The sequence below is a fragment of the Crassostrea angulata genome, chromosome 6 (assembly GCF_025612915.1).
Source record: "Crassostrea angulata isolate pt1a10 chromosome 6, ASM2561291v2, whole genome shotgun sequence".
NCBI lineage: Eukaryota > Metazoa > Mollusca > Bivalvia > Ostreida > Ostreidae > Magallana > Magallana angulata.
In genome coordinates this window covers 53,358,870-53,379,937 of record NC_069116.1, presented here as the reverse complement: position 1 = coordinate 53,379,937, position 21,068 = coordinate 53,358,870, and the positions used below count along the sequence as shown (strand labels likewise).

Here is a 21,068-nt window from a genome sequence, read left to right as displayed (position 1 = left end):
TAGATTTACATGTAGGCTATGCCTGTCCACTTTTCAAAAGAGAATAATACAGCTGTTGTACGGAAACTGATTATCAATTTCTGATTTGTTTTAACAAATTAAATTATTAAATTGTTATTAATAATTGATAATTATTTCATTTAAAACAAATTTTAATTAAACCATCTGTAGAATCAATAGACTTTTTACAGAAGCAAAATGTCATTTCAAAAGCAACTTTGAAAAAGATCAAATGTTCGTCACTATCATACAACCATTTGAAACTTGCATTTGAAAGAAAAGGTTTTGATGGTGTGTTTTTCTTGTTAAGTGAAAAGACAAGTGATGGTAAAGCCAGAGTAAGCAGCAATTATAAAGTTGCAAAGAAGGTTGCTGATTTTTTTTCAAGTTTTCAATAAATATTTATCATGTTGTATTTGTTAAAACATTTTGTGTTATTACATTTTATGAATATCAATCTTATAATATATCTACATGTGTATTACATTAGACTGTTGTCACTCTAAATCATCTCAATTCTGCCTTACTAACATGTGTGTTTCAATGCAATCCAACCACACTATAAATAAGAATTTTCAAATGATTCATTATTCTCCTACTGATTGTGAATTTTATCCATTATAAGCAATATTAGCTTTCTACATGGAAAAAAAATCCAGACACAAGATTTGGAAAAATTGGCGTCTTTAACTATGAATTGGGTTTTGAGACACCCCTCTTCATATTTCCAGAGGTAAATACCTTTTTTCTTTTTTCAACTTTTGATAGAGGAAAATGATTTGAATGTAATATACAAATCATTGAATTTCCATCCTCCAAAGTTTGAAAAATATCACACGAATGGCTAAAGATGACCATTCATTTTTACCTTTATATTGGATTTTGAGATGCTCCGTTTTGTATTTTCAAGGGAAACACCCCATTTAATTTTTCTTCATCAGTTTTGAAAGAGGGAGAAATGTTCTATTTTAATATGAAGCATTGCATCTTCCATTTTTTAATATTTAGCCTAGCATAAAACGTTCTGCAAAAGATGACCATTTTCACCTATATATTGGGTTTTGAGACGCTCCCTCTTCATTTTTTTCTTTAGAGAAACACAACATTATCTTCATCAGTTTTGAAAAAGGAAGAATTGATGTGTGTCATATATGCAGAATTGAATCTTCCATCCTATAAAGTTTAGCCTAGCATAAAACGTTCTGCAAAAGATGACCGTTTTCACCTATTAATTGGGTCTTGAGATGCTCCCTCTTCATTTTTTTTAGGGAAACACCACATTGCCTTCATCAATTTTGAAAGAGGAAGAATTGATTTGTGTTTAATATGTAGCATTGAATATTCCACCCTCTAAAGTTTAACCAAGCATAAAAAGTCCTACAAAAGATGACCATTTTCACCTATATATTTGGATTTGAGACGTTCCCTCTTTACATTTTCTAGGGAAACACCCCGCATTTTATATTTATTTTCAAAGACGGAAGTAAAAGTGTTCATATTATATCAATTTTTCTTTTTTCTACCCTCTATAATTTTTTCTACATCAAAAGAAAGACACCAAATTTCCAGTTTCCCTTTATAATGCATACAATTTTCCAACAAAATGAATACATGTTTTGAGACTCCCCCTATTCACTACAATAAGGGAAACATGGTGACTTCTTTACATCACTTAATTGATAGTGTGATTTAATGTATCTACCATATGCATAAAAATCAGCAAATTCCGCACTACAGTTACTGTATTTTAATTATTCAACTAGAATGGGCCTCGTTATTTGGTATTGTGAGACTTAATTATTAACGTTAGGCGTCTCTGGTTTGATGAATTGTACTAATCATACTGGGCCGACCTTTTAGCCTTTTTTCAACTTTATTTGTACACAGGTGATTTTACCCTTTTTATGCGGACTGGTTGGTCTTGGCCATTTTTAGACTATGTGAATCTCCTTCAAATGAAGAGCTCTGTATGGAGATATAGGAAAATGTTAAACATATTTTTTCTTTACTAACGTTAAATTGTTATTCAGTTTCGACCAAAAATTCATCCTAGAACGTGATTTGTTTAAAGGTACATGTAGATCTGATGGTTAATTTGTTGATCATCCAACCTATGGCACGCCAAATTCACAAAAATGAGCTAAACATGGTTTCACATTTTACGAACCACAAACTGTAGTTAACAATTCGTTGTTAACTATAGTTTTCATTTGTAAAACTATATTTAACGGTTGTAAACTATAGTTAACGAATGATAATCTAAGTTTATCTGAAAGGTAATGATATATTTTGCTGATAAATATAGATTCACATCTGTAAACTATAATTTACATTCGTTAACTATAGGTAAAAGTTGTTAATCATAGTTTCACAATCGGGAAACTATATTTATCAGATAAATCATGTTTTGCAATTGCAAATGGTTGTTTGCAGTGTTAATATTAGTTTTACACTGATCACGTTAACCATGGTTTACATATGTGAAATATAGATTAACGGCGTTAACTATAGTTTTCTGTCCGTAAACTATTATTATAGTTTACAACCGTTAAATCTAGTTTATCGACTGTGAAACTATGATTATCTCATTTTTGTGAATTTGGCGTGCCATACCATCCTCCCTTACGTGTTGGGTTCAATGTTCAACACACACTATAAATGTTGTCTGTTTAGATATTGTTTGTGACAGTGTGTGTTTAATATTTTTAATTCTTCCTCAACTATTCTCTGACAAACGTCATCACCATTTGAGTTGTTTGTTTGAGTAAGAATTATTGGTGATACTAATTAAAATCGAACAGACACCCTGCAATACTATATTAATCACCATGTCATTCACACTGATGCAAATACCACGCCAATCCTTTTGTAAATAGCCTTTGTTACACTCCCTTATTTTTACATTTACATTGTACAGTCGGTATGGTCAAAGGAGAGGGGATTAATTAGTCCAAACATGATATAACAACATCTAATTACAGACACTATGAACAGGTATCATTTCAAATGATGTATCATTGTGTAAAGGCGCTAACCGACTGGAAAGCACAATGGATGCGGCTGTAGCCTAATGAGAGCAAAAGAATGACTTGATATACTGATGCACGTATTTAAACGTGAATGTTTGCAGGGAATTACCTGTTATTGCAGTATGTACTTATGTTTTTTCAGAAGCAAAGGTAACATTCCTTGCCTGACGTGATGACGTCAGGCATAAGGCATATCTAAGGTTTTAAAGTTGCAATTGCAGCCTCCGAAACAGTGCAAGAAAAGGAGATAAGCATTATCAATATTTTATATAAAACAGATTATACGATGCATGTTTCTTCTGTCAATATTTACATTTGTAATTAGGATATAATAAGCATTAGTGAGCATGCACGTTAGCCGTGTTTAGTTGGTGAGAGGGAGTTGGGGGGGGGGGGTGTCATCGCAATAAGCTGTTAACCAGACCATTGTCTATTATGGAAGAGTATAATTAGTAATTGATGACGGATTATCATTATTAAACAGTCATAAGCCTGAATTGGAGTAGAAAAATAATTCAATTAGTCTTGTACATATTCTTTCGTCAACAGCTAGGTCGTGCTTTGGATCGCGCGCATACATACATATATATATATATATATATATATATATATATATATATATATATATATATATATATATATATATATATATATATATATATATATACATATATATATATATATATATATATATATATATATATATATATATATTAATTAAATTACAATCCATTTACGTAAAAAATACAGGAAAACACACTTAGTGATGTAAATATACCACAGCAGGCAACAACCATTTCATTTGTCTTATTGCAATTCGAAAAAACCAACCAAAAAAAAAATCGATAATTGATATGCCCTTACAGAAAATGCTAGTCCGATGTTACAAAAATCCCTATACTCCCTGCCTCATCAAAATAAAGTAAGCAAAATAGGTGTCGAAATTTTCATCTAGATAGCAAGCTATTTTTGCTTCGTTATTTTCCCGAAAAACGGATTCATTGGGTAATAGGAAAAAACCAGTTTTGCATAAATAGTAACTTTATTTTGCTTAAAATACTTCAATTCAAACAATGTAAATAAGTTAATGATATTGCAACCAGATCGTCAATCATTGAATAAAAGATCATAACTCACATCGTGACACTGGTTTGGTCATACACACAGTGACTGATCATGATGTTTTTGTATATATAATCGATAAAACAACCATGTAAATACTTTGGCAGTTAATTATATTATCAATGTACATGCATACATTATCATAGAAACAAATCAACACAGGACTGAAATCCACATTTGGTATTCATATCTGCTTATATACTAGTAGTCTTTATAATACGTATAATTATACTGATGCTGCTCACAATGCAGGTAAACGCCATAATACAATATAATTTAACATACATGTAATATCACTATGAAAAATTGTTTTTAAAGCACTTAATGCTTTTTTAAGATAGTATCGGTCCTATGACACTCTAGGCTGTGCAGTCAAATTGAATAGCGCGCGTTAGAACGGTATGATAATTTGTCTGCACAGCCTGGTGTGCTATGGGGTCGTCGTATATATCCAAAAATTAGCATACAATGCTTATATTTCCTCTGACGTTTTTTGTATGAAATGCTTTTGTATCGTCGCTTTAAGCCATTATATATATCGTCTTTGTCAAGAATATGAATAATAGATGGAACAGCCATAAAACACGCTATTTTGTGCGCTTCTGCGGCTAAACATATACTTAGGAGTGTTAAAGACTTTGCAGGAAAAACTGTTTTGATATAAGTATATATCAAATTGTTAAGGTAGCTTTGAACGTATCATTGAATCCAACAATATCTATTAAACACGCATGATGACGTTTTACGACCTTGGACTGTAGGAAAGATGTAACTATCTTTTTCTTGCATCCAAACAGGTTAAAAATTACACTGGTTTCAAGAAGTAAAATATGCACACATAGTCTAAGCCCAAAAGCGAGACAAATCTTGCCAATTTCAAAGAGCCGTGGCTGAGTAGCCAGCAATGAAATAGATAGGCCTACGTCACACAGCTGTTTGACACTACCAAAGGCCAAGCTCTTGTTAAAATCGTCTGGTGCTCTTACGCCGTGATCAGCTTTGTCGTTATTTAAACAATAAAATGTATGTTTTCTTTGGTGATTCATGAGAATATGAAGGTAGCGACATTGCAGAAAAAAACAAAACAAAATGCATAGGCGGGTTATGTGTATTTTGTCTGCAATGATCACTACCTCTGAGTATGGAGAGGGATTACTGCCAAAAGTCTATGTATCTTGCTTTATTCTTATTATGCTTACCTCTTAATTCTTTAGTTTATCAGATCACTTCATTGTTTTCATATCCATGACTCAAAAAAAAGATATTGAAGTCCCTGATTAATGAGTAGTAAACAATTAATGAATATGAATTATACCGATATTGCCATAACAGTATAGGATAGACGTATTATTTATGAAGAAGCAAACAACTCAGCGACAGTAAAAAAGAATTAAAAAATCAACCAATAGGAATTTTTAATACAAAACTCGTATTGGGACTAAGCAATGCATCAACGACATAAAAAGTAAGTGCTGAAAGTGAAAAATGGTCAGACAGACAGACACACTGACGACGTCAAACAATTAAATCCTCCATCGGATTGACGTCCGTGTTTGACGATTGGGATTTGGAGATCAGGGTGCTGTTAGAATCTGTCAATAAGGTTCCAGTCCTTTTCTTCTTTGGCACAAATTTGCAAACCATGCTATCGTTGAATTCGTCCATATCATCTCGGCCTTTCAACCAATAGGTCACCATTTTTCCCTTTCCCTTAAAAAGGATAGAAGTTGTAAAAAATAGTTTGATGGGAAAGAGGAGAACGAAACATATTTGATGAAAATCTGTTTACAATCTTGAATAAGTAAAGAAATAATTAAAATCCATATTTATGTAAATAGGAGATATAAATAAACCAAACGACAACGAAGTTTCTACCCCAAACCACTACTACGGTATTTTTTCCAAAAAGAACATACTAATTTGTTGATGAATGAACTTGCCATGCAGTTAACTGTTTCTTTTACATATTTTGATTAGTGTGTTTCTGCGACTTTCCCCATAACTTTCAGCCTTAAAATGCAATGCTACATGAAGCATTTATAAGCGCATTATCTTATGGCCCTGCCCCTATTGTCACGTATGATCTCATGGCCCAACTCTAACATCCACGATTTCTCTCAGGATCAATCTTCATTATTGCAAGTCCATTCAACGTCTCATTATTTGTACTATCTGTAAACATATTGCTTTATACATGTAGTTATCTCAAGACTCAATCGTTATTTATATTTATCCTCGCACGGTCCCATCCATTTTGCTACAATTTCTCTCTTGGCCCCACCCTCATGCCCCAACCTTTGGCTTTTATGGTCTTATTCTCTATTGTCAAGAGTCTTATCATTACGTCAGCCCTAATGTTACATGTAGATGTCTTTCACGACGGCAATACCATTGCTACATGTCCTATCAAGACCTTTTGTGCTATACAAGTATTACACCACATTATACTATCTCCGGAGTCGCTGCTACACACATTATTACAGTTTATTAGTACCTTGATGTCTATCTCTCCACGTGGAACAAAAGAAAACCCTCCTATTTCGTGAAGGCTTTCGTAGGTTGGATGACTGCAGTGGATCTTCATAGCTGAAACATATTTAACTGTTTGCATACCGGTAACTTGGCGATACATGTAGGTTTGTAGCTCTACAGGGAAAGGGTTGACAACGACATGTCAACCCAAATTTTCCCCTAGAACTACAGACCAGATAGCATAATTTTAAAGTGAGCAAAAGCATGTTTACACATTTTTTTAGGATACTTTTTTAGAATTATATACGTTAGATCACTTTTTGCTGCACACTGTTCGTATATGCTAAATAATTTTCTTTAACTTGACAACATGTACAGTGATTCCTCGTACTATACTATGATTCACTATTTAATCACAATATAACACCAGTTATAGGGACAATACTCAAGAAATTGAGATAAGAAAAAAAATGATCGATGAACCAATTGTATATGACAGTGTATTCAAAAGATGTGCAATTTAGATGGAACTAGTAGTTGCTTTGCTACTACTAGTATATACTTACGAAGTCCACTTGACTCCATGCGAGAGGCTGTATTGACGGTGTCCCCGAACAGACAGTACCGTGGCATCTTTATACCCACAACCCCCGCAACACAGGATCCTGCAACACAAAGTAACATCCGCTGATGACGGGGTGTTTTATTACATTGAAGCAGTATTTGCCAGGGAATAGTATATTTTGGAAATGTGAACATACATGTAACATTACATGTATGTAGGGAATAAATGAAGGGAAATGAGATACAAATGAATAGTGTCACTGTTTATTCCATCGTCTCATAGCATAATAGTAATATTAAGTGTGTACATACCAGGCTTGGGGCGAATTACATTGTAAAGTAATGCATTACATTACCATTACTTCATGAATTTGAGCATTAAATTACCATTACTTGATTTTTTAAAGTAATGCATTACATTACCATTACATGAGTAAAGTAATGCATTACCATTACCATTACTTTTTTTTTTAAAGTAAAGCTAATAAAGAGTTTTTGCAAATGTTTCAAATATACAACACTCTTTAACATATCTACAGCTTCATGCTCAGTATCAGGTTCAAATTCAATGAATAAACAAAAGTCATTCTTTATTTGCTCAATATATAATCATATTGTGGCAATATGAACAACATATTATATAAGTAAAATGATATTTATAGACATTTGGCATGATACAATATCAGATATGAAATAGAGACACAGGATAACATGCGTAACAAAAAACAATTTATGAAATAATGTTGCGGTTTTTAAAAGCTAAATATAGATATATCCCCAGATGAAACAAATCTTTATGATTTTGGACACTTAATTTTATTAATTTATAAACATATGATTTTTCCCAGTTATATTTCTTAATATATTTTAATCGTATTTCTTTTTCGGAGGACACGTTAAGACAAAAGATTGCTGTTGCACTTTATGATCGAAGTTTCAGAGTGTTCATCTTTTAAATGCATCCATCTTCCGGGCTATACTAAATAAATGTTTTGAAAGAGCAGTCAAAGCTTTGACTGGAAATACTGTTTGACGATCTTTATCTTAGGATAAATTAAGTGCAATAATAGATTAAATACATAAATCTTGTATTTTCGATCAGTCCAAACTAATGTACAGTGTAATTAATATACAAGAGAGAGAGAGAGAGAGAGAGAGAGAGAGAGAGAGAGAGAGAGAGAGAGAGAGAGAGAGAGAATAAGTAAGATTATTTTCAAATGGGTTATAATATTGGAAGTGATATTGATTTTCATCATGGATGGACAGTGCATTCATTTTGCTTTTAAAGGTGCATGTCTGTCTCCTATTCTATTGTGACATAGCGAAGGGAAGGGGATTTGGGTGTTTAGCACTTCTAATAACAATAGATTGTTTTGATACTTAGATTATCCTGGGGGCATAGTGTGTTGTTGACACATTTCTTATTGAAGTGCAAACTAATTGGAGTAAATTGTTTAAATGATTTAAAACTCTTAATAACAACACTCTTAAAAATGTTATGAAATTGTGCTGTTATCTTTAGTAATAAAAACAATTCAAAAATGAATTTTAAAAAACCTTTTTTAATAAAACATGTACAATTAAAACATTTTTTTCTTAATTAGAATTATTTCTTTCTTCTTTGAAAATAGATTTAATCAATTTCAACTATTCATTTATTCATCACATTTTTTTAAAGTGAACATGCATAAATATGCATAGATAGTAATGCAAAGTAATGCCATGTAATGCCAGCATTACACTAGATTTTGGAAAGTAATGCATTACATTAGCATTACTTGTAATGCTAAAATTGTGGCATTACACATTACTAGCATTACTTTGAAAATATGTAATGCATTGCAATGCATTACCATTACATTTAGCATTACCCCAAGCCTGGTACATACATCAATTTTCTTTCATTTAAAAACCATTTTCTTTATGCATCTCTTATTAAGTTTAAAACAAAAACACAGATGTTTTTGTTTTGTAAATATTCACGGCTTCTTCTTGATTAAATGACTTTAAAAAGACAATAGAAAAATTATTCGAGAATACTCACATCGATCAAACTAAATATAGGCTGTTTTGAGCTTTTTGGATAAAACTCGCTTTAAATTGACATAATATTTTTTATGGTACACAAAATAAACACATTAGTTCTTATCAAATGCTGTGCATGCTTTCATGGATTAATAATTACTGTATAAATAGATTATTCTGTAACCAAAGCAAAAACTGCTCGTATTGCACGCACCTGTGTGTATTCCGACCCTTATCTGTATGTGGCCCTTTCCCACCGACTTTGGTAGGGCGACTTGTTTCACTGCTGCCAACAAATCAATCGCCATTGTGGCAATTTCACCTACATGCTGCAAACATCAGATTCAATCTTATTGGAAAAAGACACTGCTCGGATAAACAACAACAACATATTTATTCCATTACAGCCCCTTAATTTTGTGTTCATGCCTCAATGTTTACATCCTGTTTCTTAGAATTCAATTTGTACGAAAAACGTCTTATAAATCGAAGTTTCGTGTTTCTCCTTCGATGTTTTGTCGATTTATTAATCAAACAGTTAAGACAGGAAGTTAAGAGCTTAAAGCACTTAGATTACGATAGTTTCGCGCACATGTGATAACACGTGAGATACTGTCATTTAGCAACTTACGTAAACTTGATATTTGTGGATCTTTGAGCAGAAAAGAAACCAACCTTCTGTCCGTTTCTGTTGGGGACTCCGCTTGCCACCATGTAGGCATCGCCGATTGTCTCCACTTTGTAAACGTCATAGGTCTCTATCCTGACGTCAAATATGGAGTAAATTGTGTTCAGTAGCTCCACCACCTGAGAAAAGACCATTTCACGTATTTCTTACTGAATGATCTAATATTTACATTCTGAAATTTAAACATAAGTCGCAAGTACATATTACATTTTATACATTATATATATGAACAGAATTTAAAAATGATGGCAGGGTTGTTTATTTTCTCCTTCTAACTATGGTTTACAAATGACCGTTCAAATCCACCGTAGAAAGAAGGTGAGATTTTAACTTGAACGTGTACTTAGTCTATAGTATACTGTTTTTAAATTTAAGTAAAGAAAGTCCAAAATATCCTAACTTCCTTTCTTTCACTTTGATTTGCATGTAGAAATCTCTATACACAGTTCATCTTGTTTAAAAGATTTACTAGATAGTCTAAGAAATGGCCATGGCCATCCAACCCCTATCGATAAACTAGTTCTTTTTTTTGCCTCGGAATCGAACGTCGCAACATCATTCAGTAATGCGCCTAATGTGATTTCCGTCTATACGTAAAAAAGTTGGTTACATGTTAACATATTATGCATGGTAAAACAAGACTTAAAGAACCATCAATTAATCATCTTCTCGAACTATATAGATAATTGCTCTTTTGAAAATGTCCAATTTTTTAACAGGTTTGCACCGACAGTAAAAACCATGGAACTGGGAAACAGAAAATTTCTCCTTAAAGTTTTTACGGAAGGAAATAGCCTATCAAAATGAACTAAGTATTGAAAGTGAGTATTGTATTGTAGTTCCATATATATATAGAGAGAGAGCCTTTTTTATACTTTATAATTCCCCTTCCCGCATCTTATTTTAGGCATACAGTATTTAATTTGGACTCATTTGCGAAGGAAAATTATTACTTCAGTGAAATTTTCACACTGAATTAAAGGGAACTATTTTTTAGATGCGCATGATGCAACTTCGTGGATGGTTTTGAGTCTGTCAACATGTGGAACTCAACTTCTCTTTCATTAATAATATGCTGAGAGTATAGTTAGTCATCATTGTGCGAGACCTTCAAAAAGCTGACATTTAACATGTACTAAACAGCAGAATTAAGACAAAGATGTTGCATTTGCAACTAAGATACGGAAGAACTAAACGTTTGATAATAGGTACATATTATGAAAACAACTCTCTCCATTAAGAACCTAATTGGTTGAACAGTTAAATACATATTCTCTAAACCAAAATCCCTTTAACGAACTACCTAATGAATTGTTGTAAAAAGAGGAAAACATCCCTTTGCAAGAAAATCCTGCATATCTGACCATAGATAAGACAGACAAACGGAAAAGATACTTAGGGTCATGATATGCTGATACACTTAGACTAGAGTACATAATGTAATTATATACTTCATTATAATATGATTATTTTGTCAATTTAGCTCAACATACTATAGGTTTAGCTTAGAAATATGAAGATTAACCCACTAAGTATATCAAATACAGTGAAAAAAGTAATAAGGAAAACTAATAAAAGCCTAAGAAGGATCCTGTGATGATTGATACAATACAGTTATGAAGGAGCTCAGCAGACACCGGTTTTCAAACTGTAGTTTTCATTTAAAGACTAAATTACCAATCAGATATATCTTAAAGTTTTAGAAATGATTGTATTAGCTTTAAACTAATTAAAGTGCAAAAAGGTCACAAAAAATTAATGCAGCTTCATACAATTTTTTTTCGTAATCCCTCTATTCATTGTGATCATTGTGAATAATTAAGGTATTCTAATCGGGATGAAATCGATTTTAGATGCAAAAAGATCAAATTAAATTGGCCTTTACCCAGAGGGATGAACACTGACCCCCCATTATCTTTTTATTGTGCACTGATTATTCAAATTCCCTCTCTTCCTCTTTAGTATGTTTTGTCTGCAGATTTCAATGATATACTTCTCAAGAGATTCTTGATTCGAGAACATTGCAATTGAGGAGTGGGATACCTTAAGCAATGCCAAAGGTACGTCAAACAATAATTACTTCCAGTATGATGTACATGTAAAATATTGATATATCTCAAACATATCTACATTATTTTTTTTAAAAAAAGGAAAGAAAGATAAAACTTTTTAAAAACGCATTTATCATTCGTGTTTTTTTGCACTTAAATTTCTAAATAGAAAAAAAGCCTTGCTTATCTCTACTTTGATCAGAAATCGTTGCTTAGATAATTTCAAAAAATTATGCTGCTTCCTTCCAAAATTACAATTTCCTTGTCCTGCTTAAAAACTTCTTGTCGTAACAAGAGGAACATGTATCAATCCCGTCTGTTGAGTCACTTTTTTGGATACTTTTTATGGTGCTTTCAATATATTGAACTTAAAAACCAAATATACAGGCTTGGGGACATGCATAAATCATGAAAAACATGATTTTCATTAATATTCAAGGGTATTAGTTTTCGTGGATAAAGTGAAAATCACAGTTTCAAGGATACGTAAATTTGTGGCCAATGACCCTATCAATACAAAATATTAGTAGAAATTGCAGTTCAATGAATACTTAATTTCAAGAATAAACTTAACAACGAAATCAACGAAAATTTGTATTCAACAAATATTGTTGAAACCACAGTACTTTTATAAGGGAGTTTAGTTGTTTTACTTTTGTGATTGGAGGTTGTTAGTTCTTCCTTCAACAGTATTAGTTGGAAAACTGCGCATATTTTGCTTAGTTTAAAATTTTACCGAGATACTACCGTGACGTATGAACATATCATGTGTTTATGCTTGTAAAAATTACGGATGAATAATTTATTTTATTCAATTTTTCATAAAAGTAGGAATCAAGGACAACCTTTTTGGTCCTAATTTAATATTAAATATGATTTTTCAAGCAGCTTCAATGCGTGTTTTTGTGACCTTTATTAGGTTACCAAGCTTTAAGCCGATTGAGACAAAAATCAATATATATATATATATATATATATATATATATATATATATATATATATATATATATATATATATATTTAAGTTAATTGATACACATTTTAAATGAATGGTCCTACTGATTGAGAATTTTATGATATATTTTACTACACAAAAAATAAGAGAACACTTATTTCTCAACTAAATTGTTTGTAAGATTACAAAAAAAATCGCCGGACACTGCACTTATTCAAAGATAACAAAAGCCACGCTTGTCCGTTTTGGAGTTGATAAAACATACAACTTTTGCATTTTCTTAAGATGTTTTTCCTCTCAAACTTGACATCTGACATTATCGATCTCATGCAAGATCTCTGGAATAAGAATAATTAACAGGGAAATCATCCTTATAACAGCCGTCAGAAGAAAAGATGAAAAGGTAGATTTTGATAAAAGTAATCAGATGAAATCTATCGTCTACTTATTCTTGGTCTAGAAGTAAAACCTTAAATGAAGAGTAATTAGAGACACAGATGTGAATGAGTTTCAAGATGTTGTTGAAATAAATCTCCTCTCGACTGCGACAGACTAAGAAATACCATATATAAGAATATCTTAAATTGAATTAAAATTTCTCTAGGTTTATATCATCTCAATTTAGTTAAAAAAGAAAACGAACAAATATGATATTATTCGGCAAATAATAACAGGAACAATTATGGCGGAGAGATGAAATGTGTTCTTTGATTACCGTATTCTGTTATCGAGGTTAATTCGAGTGTCATTTAACGTATATATCATTAATATAACTATCATATAATAGATTGCTTGGAGAAAAGAGTATTGAAGTAATTGCAAGTAAATACGTAAGACAAGTGAACGTTTGATGTGCAATTCGTATGTTTCATTTACGTTTTTTTTTTAGATACTTTGCTATTCGCAACGTGAAACTGTACTTGCGTCTTAAGATTGTCGTTCATTTAGACACTTGTTTCCAGTCAAATAAAGAATATTTCTTTTTTATTATCTTAGGACATACCGGTATATTGAAATCAAAACTAATAATAAAACTGTTGTAAGCAAATGATATTGAAACGTCAAAAAGAAAACTTGAAAAAAAAATGAAAACTATAACTATTCTGTGAACTGGAACACACAAATGAAGAACGTTTGAAAACAAGATTTATCCTTTGTATCTGATACCATAAAAATTGAAAATTTCTCTAAAATCTAGAAGAAAGTGCGCGAAAAAATCTAATTTCCAAAAAATTAATTATCAAACGATATCTATTCCTAGACGTCACAAGACTATATCTTTAAACGCTGTTGAATTTAAAAAAAGACCTTTGACGAAACTTCATTTCAAAGAAAAACATCCACAACGAATTACTTTGCTTTTGCAAATGTTATTATTAAAATAATGACACATACACTTCATTCATTTTAAAAATAAAAAAATAAGTTCTTTTCTGGTATACTGATGTTGATACCATTATTAAAACAACTTTAAAAAGTTTTAATGGTCAAATGAGATAATAATCAATAATTTAAAAAAAATACTCTCTTTTCACACGAAAATTATTATCATGCTCATGGAAATCACTAATATGATACTTATTGGACAGGTTTATAAAAACGGTGTGGCCAATTTTTGCGCTTAGTCCTACAATACTTTATTCTCATAGGATGTGTTATAGTTTTGTGTAGACGGTTATAGCTGGATATATCGTTCTGCGCGTAAATGTCATTCGCATTTTCCTCCCTCTGTAAATGTATATGAATCTACCTTAGCACGCTTGCAAGTCGAAGTGCTTGGAAAGTCTTTCGCCTTTTCTCTGCAATCTACTCTTCTCCTCACTCCAAAGTTGTATAAATGATTCTTTCTTAGCACGCTTGCAATTCGAATCTTCAGCCTCTACAGTTTATTTTGATATGAAAATAACAATAAAAAACTGTCAACCATTTAAAAAATCTATAGTATCTAGTTCCTTCTCGTCCTATGTTTTTGTTTTAGCTTCCTGATTTTTTTTTTATTTAAAGTACTATTTGTTTGCTTAGATTTTGTTTTAAGGGGAGATGCCTAAAAGCTTCGATTTGACTTTGATGACTGATAAAAATGACAATTTTTTTTTTCATTATCAATTTTTTGGTAAAGTGGTACATGTATCTTATTCAGGGGTGATTCACATGCACAACAAGCTATTGATATAAGTATAGCGTATGTTTAATGTCCGTTCACTGTTAGTTCAATGTATATTTTAATAATGGAGACATGGGACTTGCAGTCAACATAAGTGTAAAGCAAGTAACAAGTGGGATCTCCTTAAGTGATTCATGCATGTCAAATCGCACGGTTATCTGTCAAACAGCCACCGTGCGGCTTTCGGGAAGCGCACGTCCATCCATGATCATAAGATGCACTTGCGTGTCTTGCAAGATTTTCATCAAAATCCTCTAGCAGACCACGCGGAGAAAGAAGTACGACCAATTATGACTAAGGCTTTACGTTACATAAATAAAGGCGAAAAACAAAGTTTGTTAGAAATAACAACAGTGATACTGAGTGGTTATAATGCCCTTCCCATTTCATCTCATAATTAAAAAAATATTAAAGGGATATGTTTTCTGTTGCTTAAATTTGTCGTTTTTGCAGGATCTTCAACATGTTTAAATAGATAAAGCCTGGTTTCTTCTTTTTTCAGTACACAGCCGCATATATAAATAATAATGCAATTATTTAACCTGTTTAATAAATGAGAGAAATGCAACTCGTTTCAAGTTAACAACCTAATTACAGGAAATACTAAGTACAATGGAAAGAACTAAGTTTTGTACACGACACCATTAGCATTCAAAGCCTCTAAATAACTTTGTTACGAACTATAGCTGTCAAAAGTTTTTTAACTACAAATTTTTGTCTCTTACATACTAATTTGAAATTTTGTACAATTAATCGATATGAAGCTTGCAGCATATATTGCTTTTATGTTACAGACAACGAAAATGAAATGCTGACATGGTCATCTAGAATTGCTGATATACTTACACAGTAGGCACAATCGCACGTCTTTGTATTAAGCCCCTTTCACAATTGGCGCACGAGCACTTTACAACAGTTGGCGATCGGAATTTTTTAGATTCGCACGAGCTCTCGCATACGTTGCACGAGCTCTCGCATACGTTGCACGAGCTCTCGCATTCGTTGCATGCGTTTTAGTGCTCGCATCAAGTCTCCTCAAAATAGTGGACATGCACACTATTCAGACGCGACCGAATGCGATATCCAAATCATCGCAGTGCAACGCACGAACAATAGTACGAACGTTTTACAACGTTTTGTGTACTCGCAAGAGTGATGCACGATTTTTAAAGGTCGTAAAACGAATCTCTGCTGTATATGCGTGTGTTTTGCGACCATGAGACTGTTGCTCAACATGTCTTATGTAATCTTGCAATGTTTTACCAGTCATTGCACGACTTTTCAGCCTCAATATGCCACTAGTATACAAAATTATACCCTGTATAAGCATCTCTGTTTCAGACCACAATTGACAATATACATTTATTGCATGATGGTGAGGAAAATATGAAGATTTATTACTCCAAGAAAAATCATATTAACCGAGGGTTTTGCCATATGAACATTAATGCAATGAATGTTTTATTATATCGAACAACATTATTATGATTAAACAAAATACGTTGATTTATAAAAATTGTTTGACTTTTCGATAGCAATAACATCTTGATAGCATGAATTCCTATGTTACTGTCTCACTTTTCTTTCATAATTCATAGATAGTTAAGTTGGTTTTGTGATATAAAGAGAATCATAATTACTAAATATTTTTTATTTTATCATGTTTTTCTACATCGTATGCTCATATCGGCTTTTTTATTCCTATGAAATCGCCCTGTCACGTGACTTTCTAGACCAATCAGATATAATAGTCATGTTAAGGATAATAATAAATGCTGCTGCATCTCTGTTTCTTCTTCGGCAGCATGTTCTCTCGCTTATAACTATGTCAACTGATGATCGTCGGAGATGGGCGATATGTACTCTGACTCGCACGAGCATTCGTATTATGGAACACATGATCGCACGTCCAATCGCATTGGCGCACGTTTAATCGTCCGATCCCCTGGTCTCTCGCGCGATCCTATCGCATTATCTTTCAACAGTCGCTTTCATTGTACAACAGTCGCATATAGACACAAGATATATCGCAAGATTTAACGCGTTTGCATCGCACAACGCTCGCTTAGATCGTGCGAATTTCGTACGAATACTTTTTTTCAAATGCGATTATTTCGGCAACAGGTTACAATTCATATCTTATTTTTTCGGTCGCACGAATATTTTGTCGCTTCTGATCGTGCGCCAATTGTGAAAGGGGCTTTACATGTATCGGTATATTAGTATATGTCACCAATTGCAAATTATAAACTGGTGTTGGCTGGTTTAGAAGTTTGTATTACATATATCGGTACATTAGTATTTGTCACCAAATTATAAACTAGTGTTGGCTGGTTTAGAAGTTTGTATTACATGTATCGGTACATTAGTATTTGTCACCAAATTATAAACTAGTGTTGGCTGGTTTAGAAGTTTGTATTACATATATTGGTATATTAATATATGTCACCAAATTATTAACTAGTGTTGGCTGGTTTAAATGTTTGTATTACATATATCGGTATATTAGTATATGTCACCAAATTATAAACTAGTGTTGGCTGGTTTAAAAGTTTGTATTTCATAAATGGGTATATTAGTATTTGTCACCAAATTATTAACTAGTGTTGGCTGGTTTAGAAGTTTGTATTTCGTAAATGGGTATATTAGTATATGTCACCAAATTATAAACTAGTGTTGGCTGGTTTAGAAGTTTGTATTACATATATCGGTATATAAGTATATGTCACCAAATTATAAACTAGTGATTGCTGGTTTAAAAGTTATGCATGTAGTGAAGTTCGAGAATTTAACTTTTATATTTGATATCAGTTGTTTTCTGACCACCCGCGGTAAATTTAGTGCATACACACGGTTGGTTGGCTTGCAATTGGTTAAGATGTTTCCCAAAATTTTCGCATATTCTTATACTTGTCATAATACGAATTGGGAATTTAGAATTGCGCTATTATTCCTGTAAAGATAATTGTCCTTAGTAAGAGTGCAACATGAAATATGTTTTATAGAATTCTACATGAATTTTGTAGCATTTTGGATAAAAATAAAAACGTAATGTTGAACTTTCCATAACAATGATGTTCTTGTTCTGTAAAAGTTGACATCAATACGTCATTTAATCAAATATCAAATATGTTTCCTTTATTATATGCATTGTGAAATATAAATAATTCTTCAAGAAAATTTTTTAACACCTTCTGACTTTTTAAATCGTTAATATGGTTAAATCCAACAACAAAAACAATATGTGAAATAACATCAACAATAATTATAGAAACAGCAATTACAGTGAGAACAATAACAAGAACAACATATATTCAACTTCCGTACCAACTGCAAATAACAACATCAACAAAGAACAACAGGAACATGAAAACAACAGTTAAAACAATAAAAAAAATACCCACTCCAATGCAACAACAGCATTAAAACTACAATAATATTAAAACCAAAAATAAAATTTAAAACAACAGCAACAACAAGAGTATCAAACAATATGATGAAGAATCATAAGATCTCATAAGTTTAAAACATAATATATTTTTGTACATGCATATACATATTTTTTAAATGAAAAAAAAAATGGACTCAGTTTGCACTCAGAATAATATGGCTTTTACGCATTTCTATCAAACAAAGACACACACAAACCCACCACAATTCACTGGTACAAGACCTTTCACACACAAGTAGAAAATTACCTGCATTGGTTCTATCTTGGCAGATATTGATGTGAAACCCACCACGTCGCTGAAAAATACTGTCACCGACTCGAACGTTTCCGCACACACTCCTCTTCTTGTCTTAAGATGACTGACGACTGATTTAGGAATCATTTGAAATAAAATCTCCTCGGTCATTTGTTTTTCTTTCTCCAATAGCATCGTTTTGTCGGATAATTCCTCTGCAAAGCTATATATCCCTTTTTTAAATGTCTTGACAGTTCCGACAACGATAAACAAGAGAACAAAAACAAAGAAGGACAGAATACAGATACAAACGATTCTGGTGACGTGGAATGCCTTCTGCTCGCTAAAAGAAGCCAGCAAATTGTGTTCATGATGGTGCATACGACTCTGCATGTCGTTTGTGACAAATAGCACATAGGAAACAAATGAACTAAACTCGTCTGTATTAGATATATCCAGGCAAACTGAGCTCAGTATACTGTTATTGTAACCGATGTTGTCCACACTGTTTAAGTAAACCAACTTGACTTGATGATAGGTCCGACCAAGAACTGACCTTGCAGGGTCTATAGTAGCTAATCCACATTCTATAACGTCCATCAGAAGAAAGTAACACGATTCCACGGCAGCTTTGTATTTTAAGTAGTTTGATATATCCGCAATTTTGATATCATTTGTTTCTCTGAGTGTTTTTGTAATGATCACAGAAAATCCATTTTCAAAAACCGATTCTTTCAAAAATTGTATATTTTGAATATCAGTTGCATTCAGCTTACTTGGAGAATTACATAAAATGGTGTCATAAACATCTTGGGCACTGCAGTACTCCGACAAGTAATGTTCGGTACTCTTCATAGCCAAAACTATGCTCTTTTGAACAACAGAGTCATTCAAAACTCTCTCGTGTAAAAGAGTTGTTCCCATATACTTCAACAGACCCAAGTACGTCTGTATTTTCTTAGTGTTGGACTGTAAGACAAGACTGGAGGTGTCACACTGTATGATGCTGATGGAGTCCAGAACGATATCCACTGCAGTCAAGGCTACGGTCAGCACGGCAGAAACCACACAGACCAAGTACACCTTTAGCAGGAGGCGCCGACTGTTTTGTCGGAGTCTTTCGTTGGACAAATGATGTTTGGTTGTTTTCTGTAGATGGTCTTTGGTGTCAAAAATTGGACGCACTGTTCCTTTTGTATGTATTTGAAAATTCGCAAAACAAGAAACACACGCCATCGTCAGATAGATCTTTAGGAAGAAGCAAAGTTTTCTTCCATCTACTGTCCTCATTAATTTGCTCTTAATTGCGACTAATAGGATTTCAAATGACTCGAGTGAAAAAATTCCGTATCCGCTTGAATGTCAGTTCATTAGAACTGCGATCCCTTTCTCTACCTGTACAAGTTTTGAGTCTGTTACTCAGCTCGTTCTATACCGGGTGTTTTATCGATAAGATCATGCGCTCTACCGTGGCAGTAGCAAATGATTTGACTCCGTAATTAACGTCATGAAAGGGACTTTTTCCGCCATCCGGTACACTGTGTGTTTGCAGTCTTTATTTTTTTTTTTAAATCAAAAGGTATATATCAATGCCTATAGTTGAATTTGGATTATACACCAGCTTAAGTGTTGAAGTAATAACATATTTATATGTTTTACCTGTTATAGAGACCTGCATTAACCAAACAACTTTTTGTTTCCTGCTGTTGTATGCCTTGGGATCTCACTTCTTTGAGGTTAATCTTTCTCTCTAATGATATGTAAACCGAGCTTGTTTCACATTATTTGATTCATTTTATGTTACCATTGACTATCAATGACAAAACTTGAAAAACCTGTTGCTCTTTCCGATCAGGTCTGATCAAGATGCGTGAAAATATAACAGGTCTTTGAGGTGCGTTATAAAGGCTTCTACCACCAGCTTATAGAGAAACCCTTTCTAACTTGATTGCTTACAATTAAAAAATCCAAACATGAACATTGAAGATACTTTGTACTTTTCTTACATACATGTTAAATACAATAAACTTTAACATTGTTTATTTCGTTTTCAAGTTTGAAGAATAAATCCATATCTTCTCAACAATCCAATTACCGGTGCGATGCTACAGTCACACCTACATGATGCTGTTTCATTAGGTAAGGTAAGCATTTGCCACAGCTAGCTGTTTCATTAGATACGGATAATTTTACTGAATGTCACTTATTTTTCATCAACGTGAACCGGACAAGTTAATTAATTGTCATGTTAAAACTTGTTAATGGAGACGATGATATCTAAAATGACATTTTCATATATGCAATAAAGGTTT

General features: G+C 32.6%; 1 protein-coding gene across 1 annotated transcript; it reads right to left on the bottom strand.

Moving 5' to 3' along the window:
• Positions 1-4,066: 4,066 nt before the first annotated feature.
• On the bottom strand, positions 4,067-20,154 carry LOC128186675 (uncharacterized). The gene is made up of 6 exons (XM_052856518.1): positions 18,769-20,154; positions 9,888-10,019; positions 9,427-9,541; positions 7,190-7,288; positions 6,646-6,737; positions 4,067-5,861 (listed from the first exon to the last, which is right to left on the bottom strand). Exons 1-6 carry the CDS (start codon positions 20,044-20,046, stop codon positions 5,667-5,669), a joined length of 1,911 nt encoding a protein of 636 aa, XP_052712478.1. The 5' UTR covers positions 20,047-20,154; the 3' UTR covers positions 4,067-5,666.
• Between the last annotated feature and the right edge of the window lie 914 nt (positions 20,155-21,068).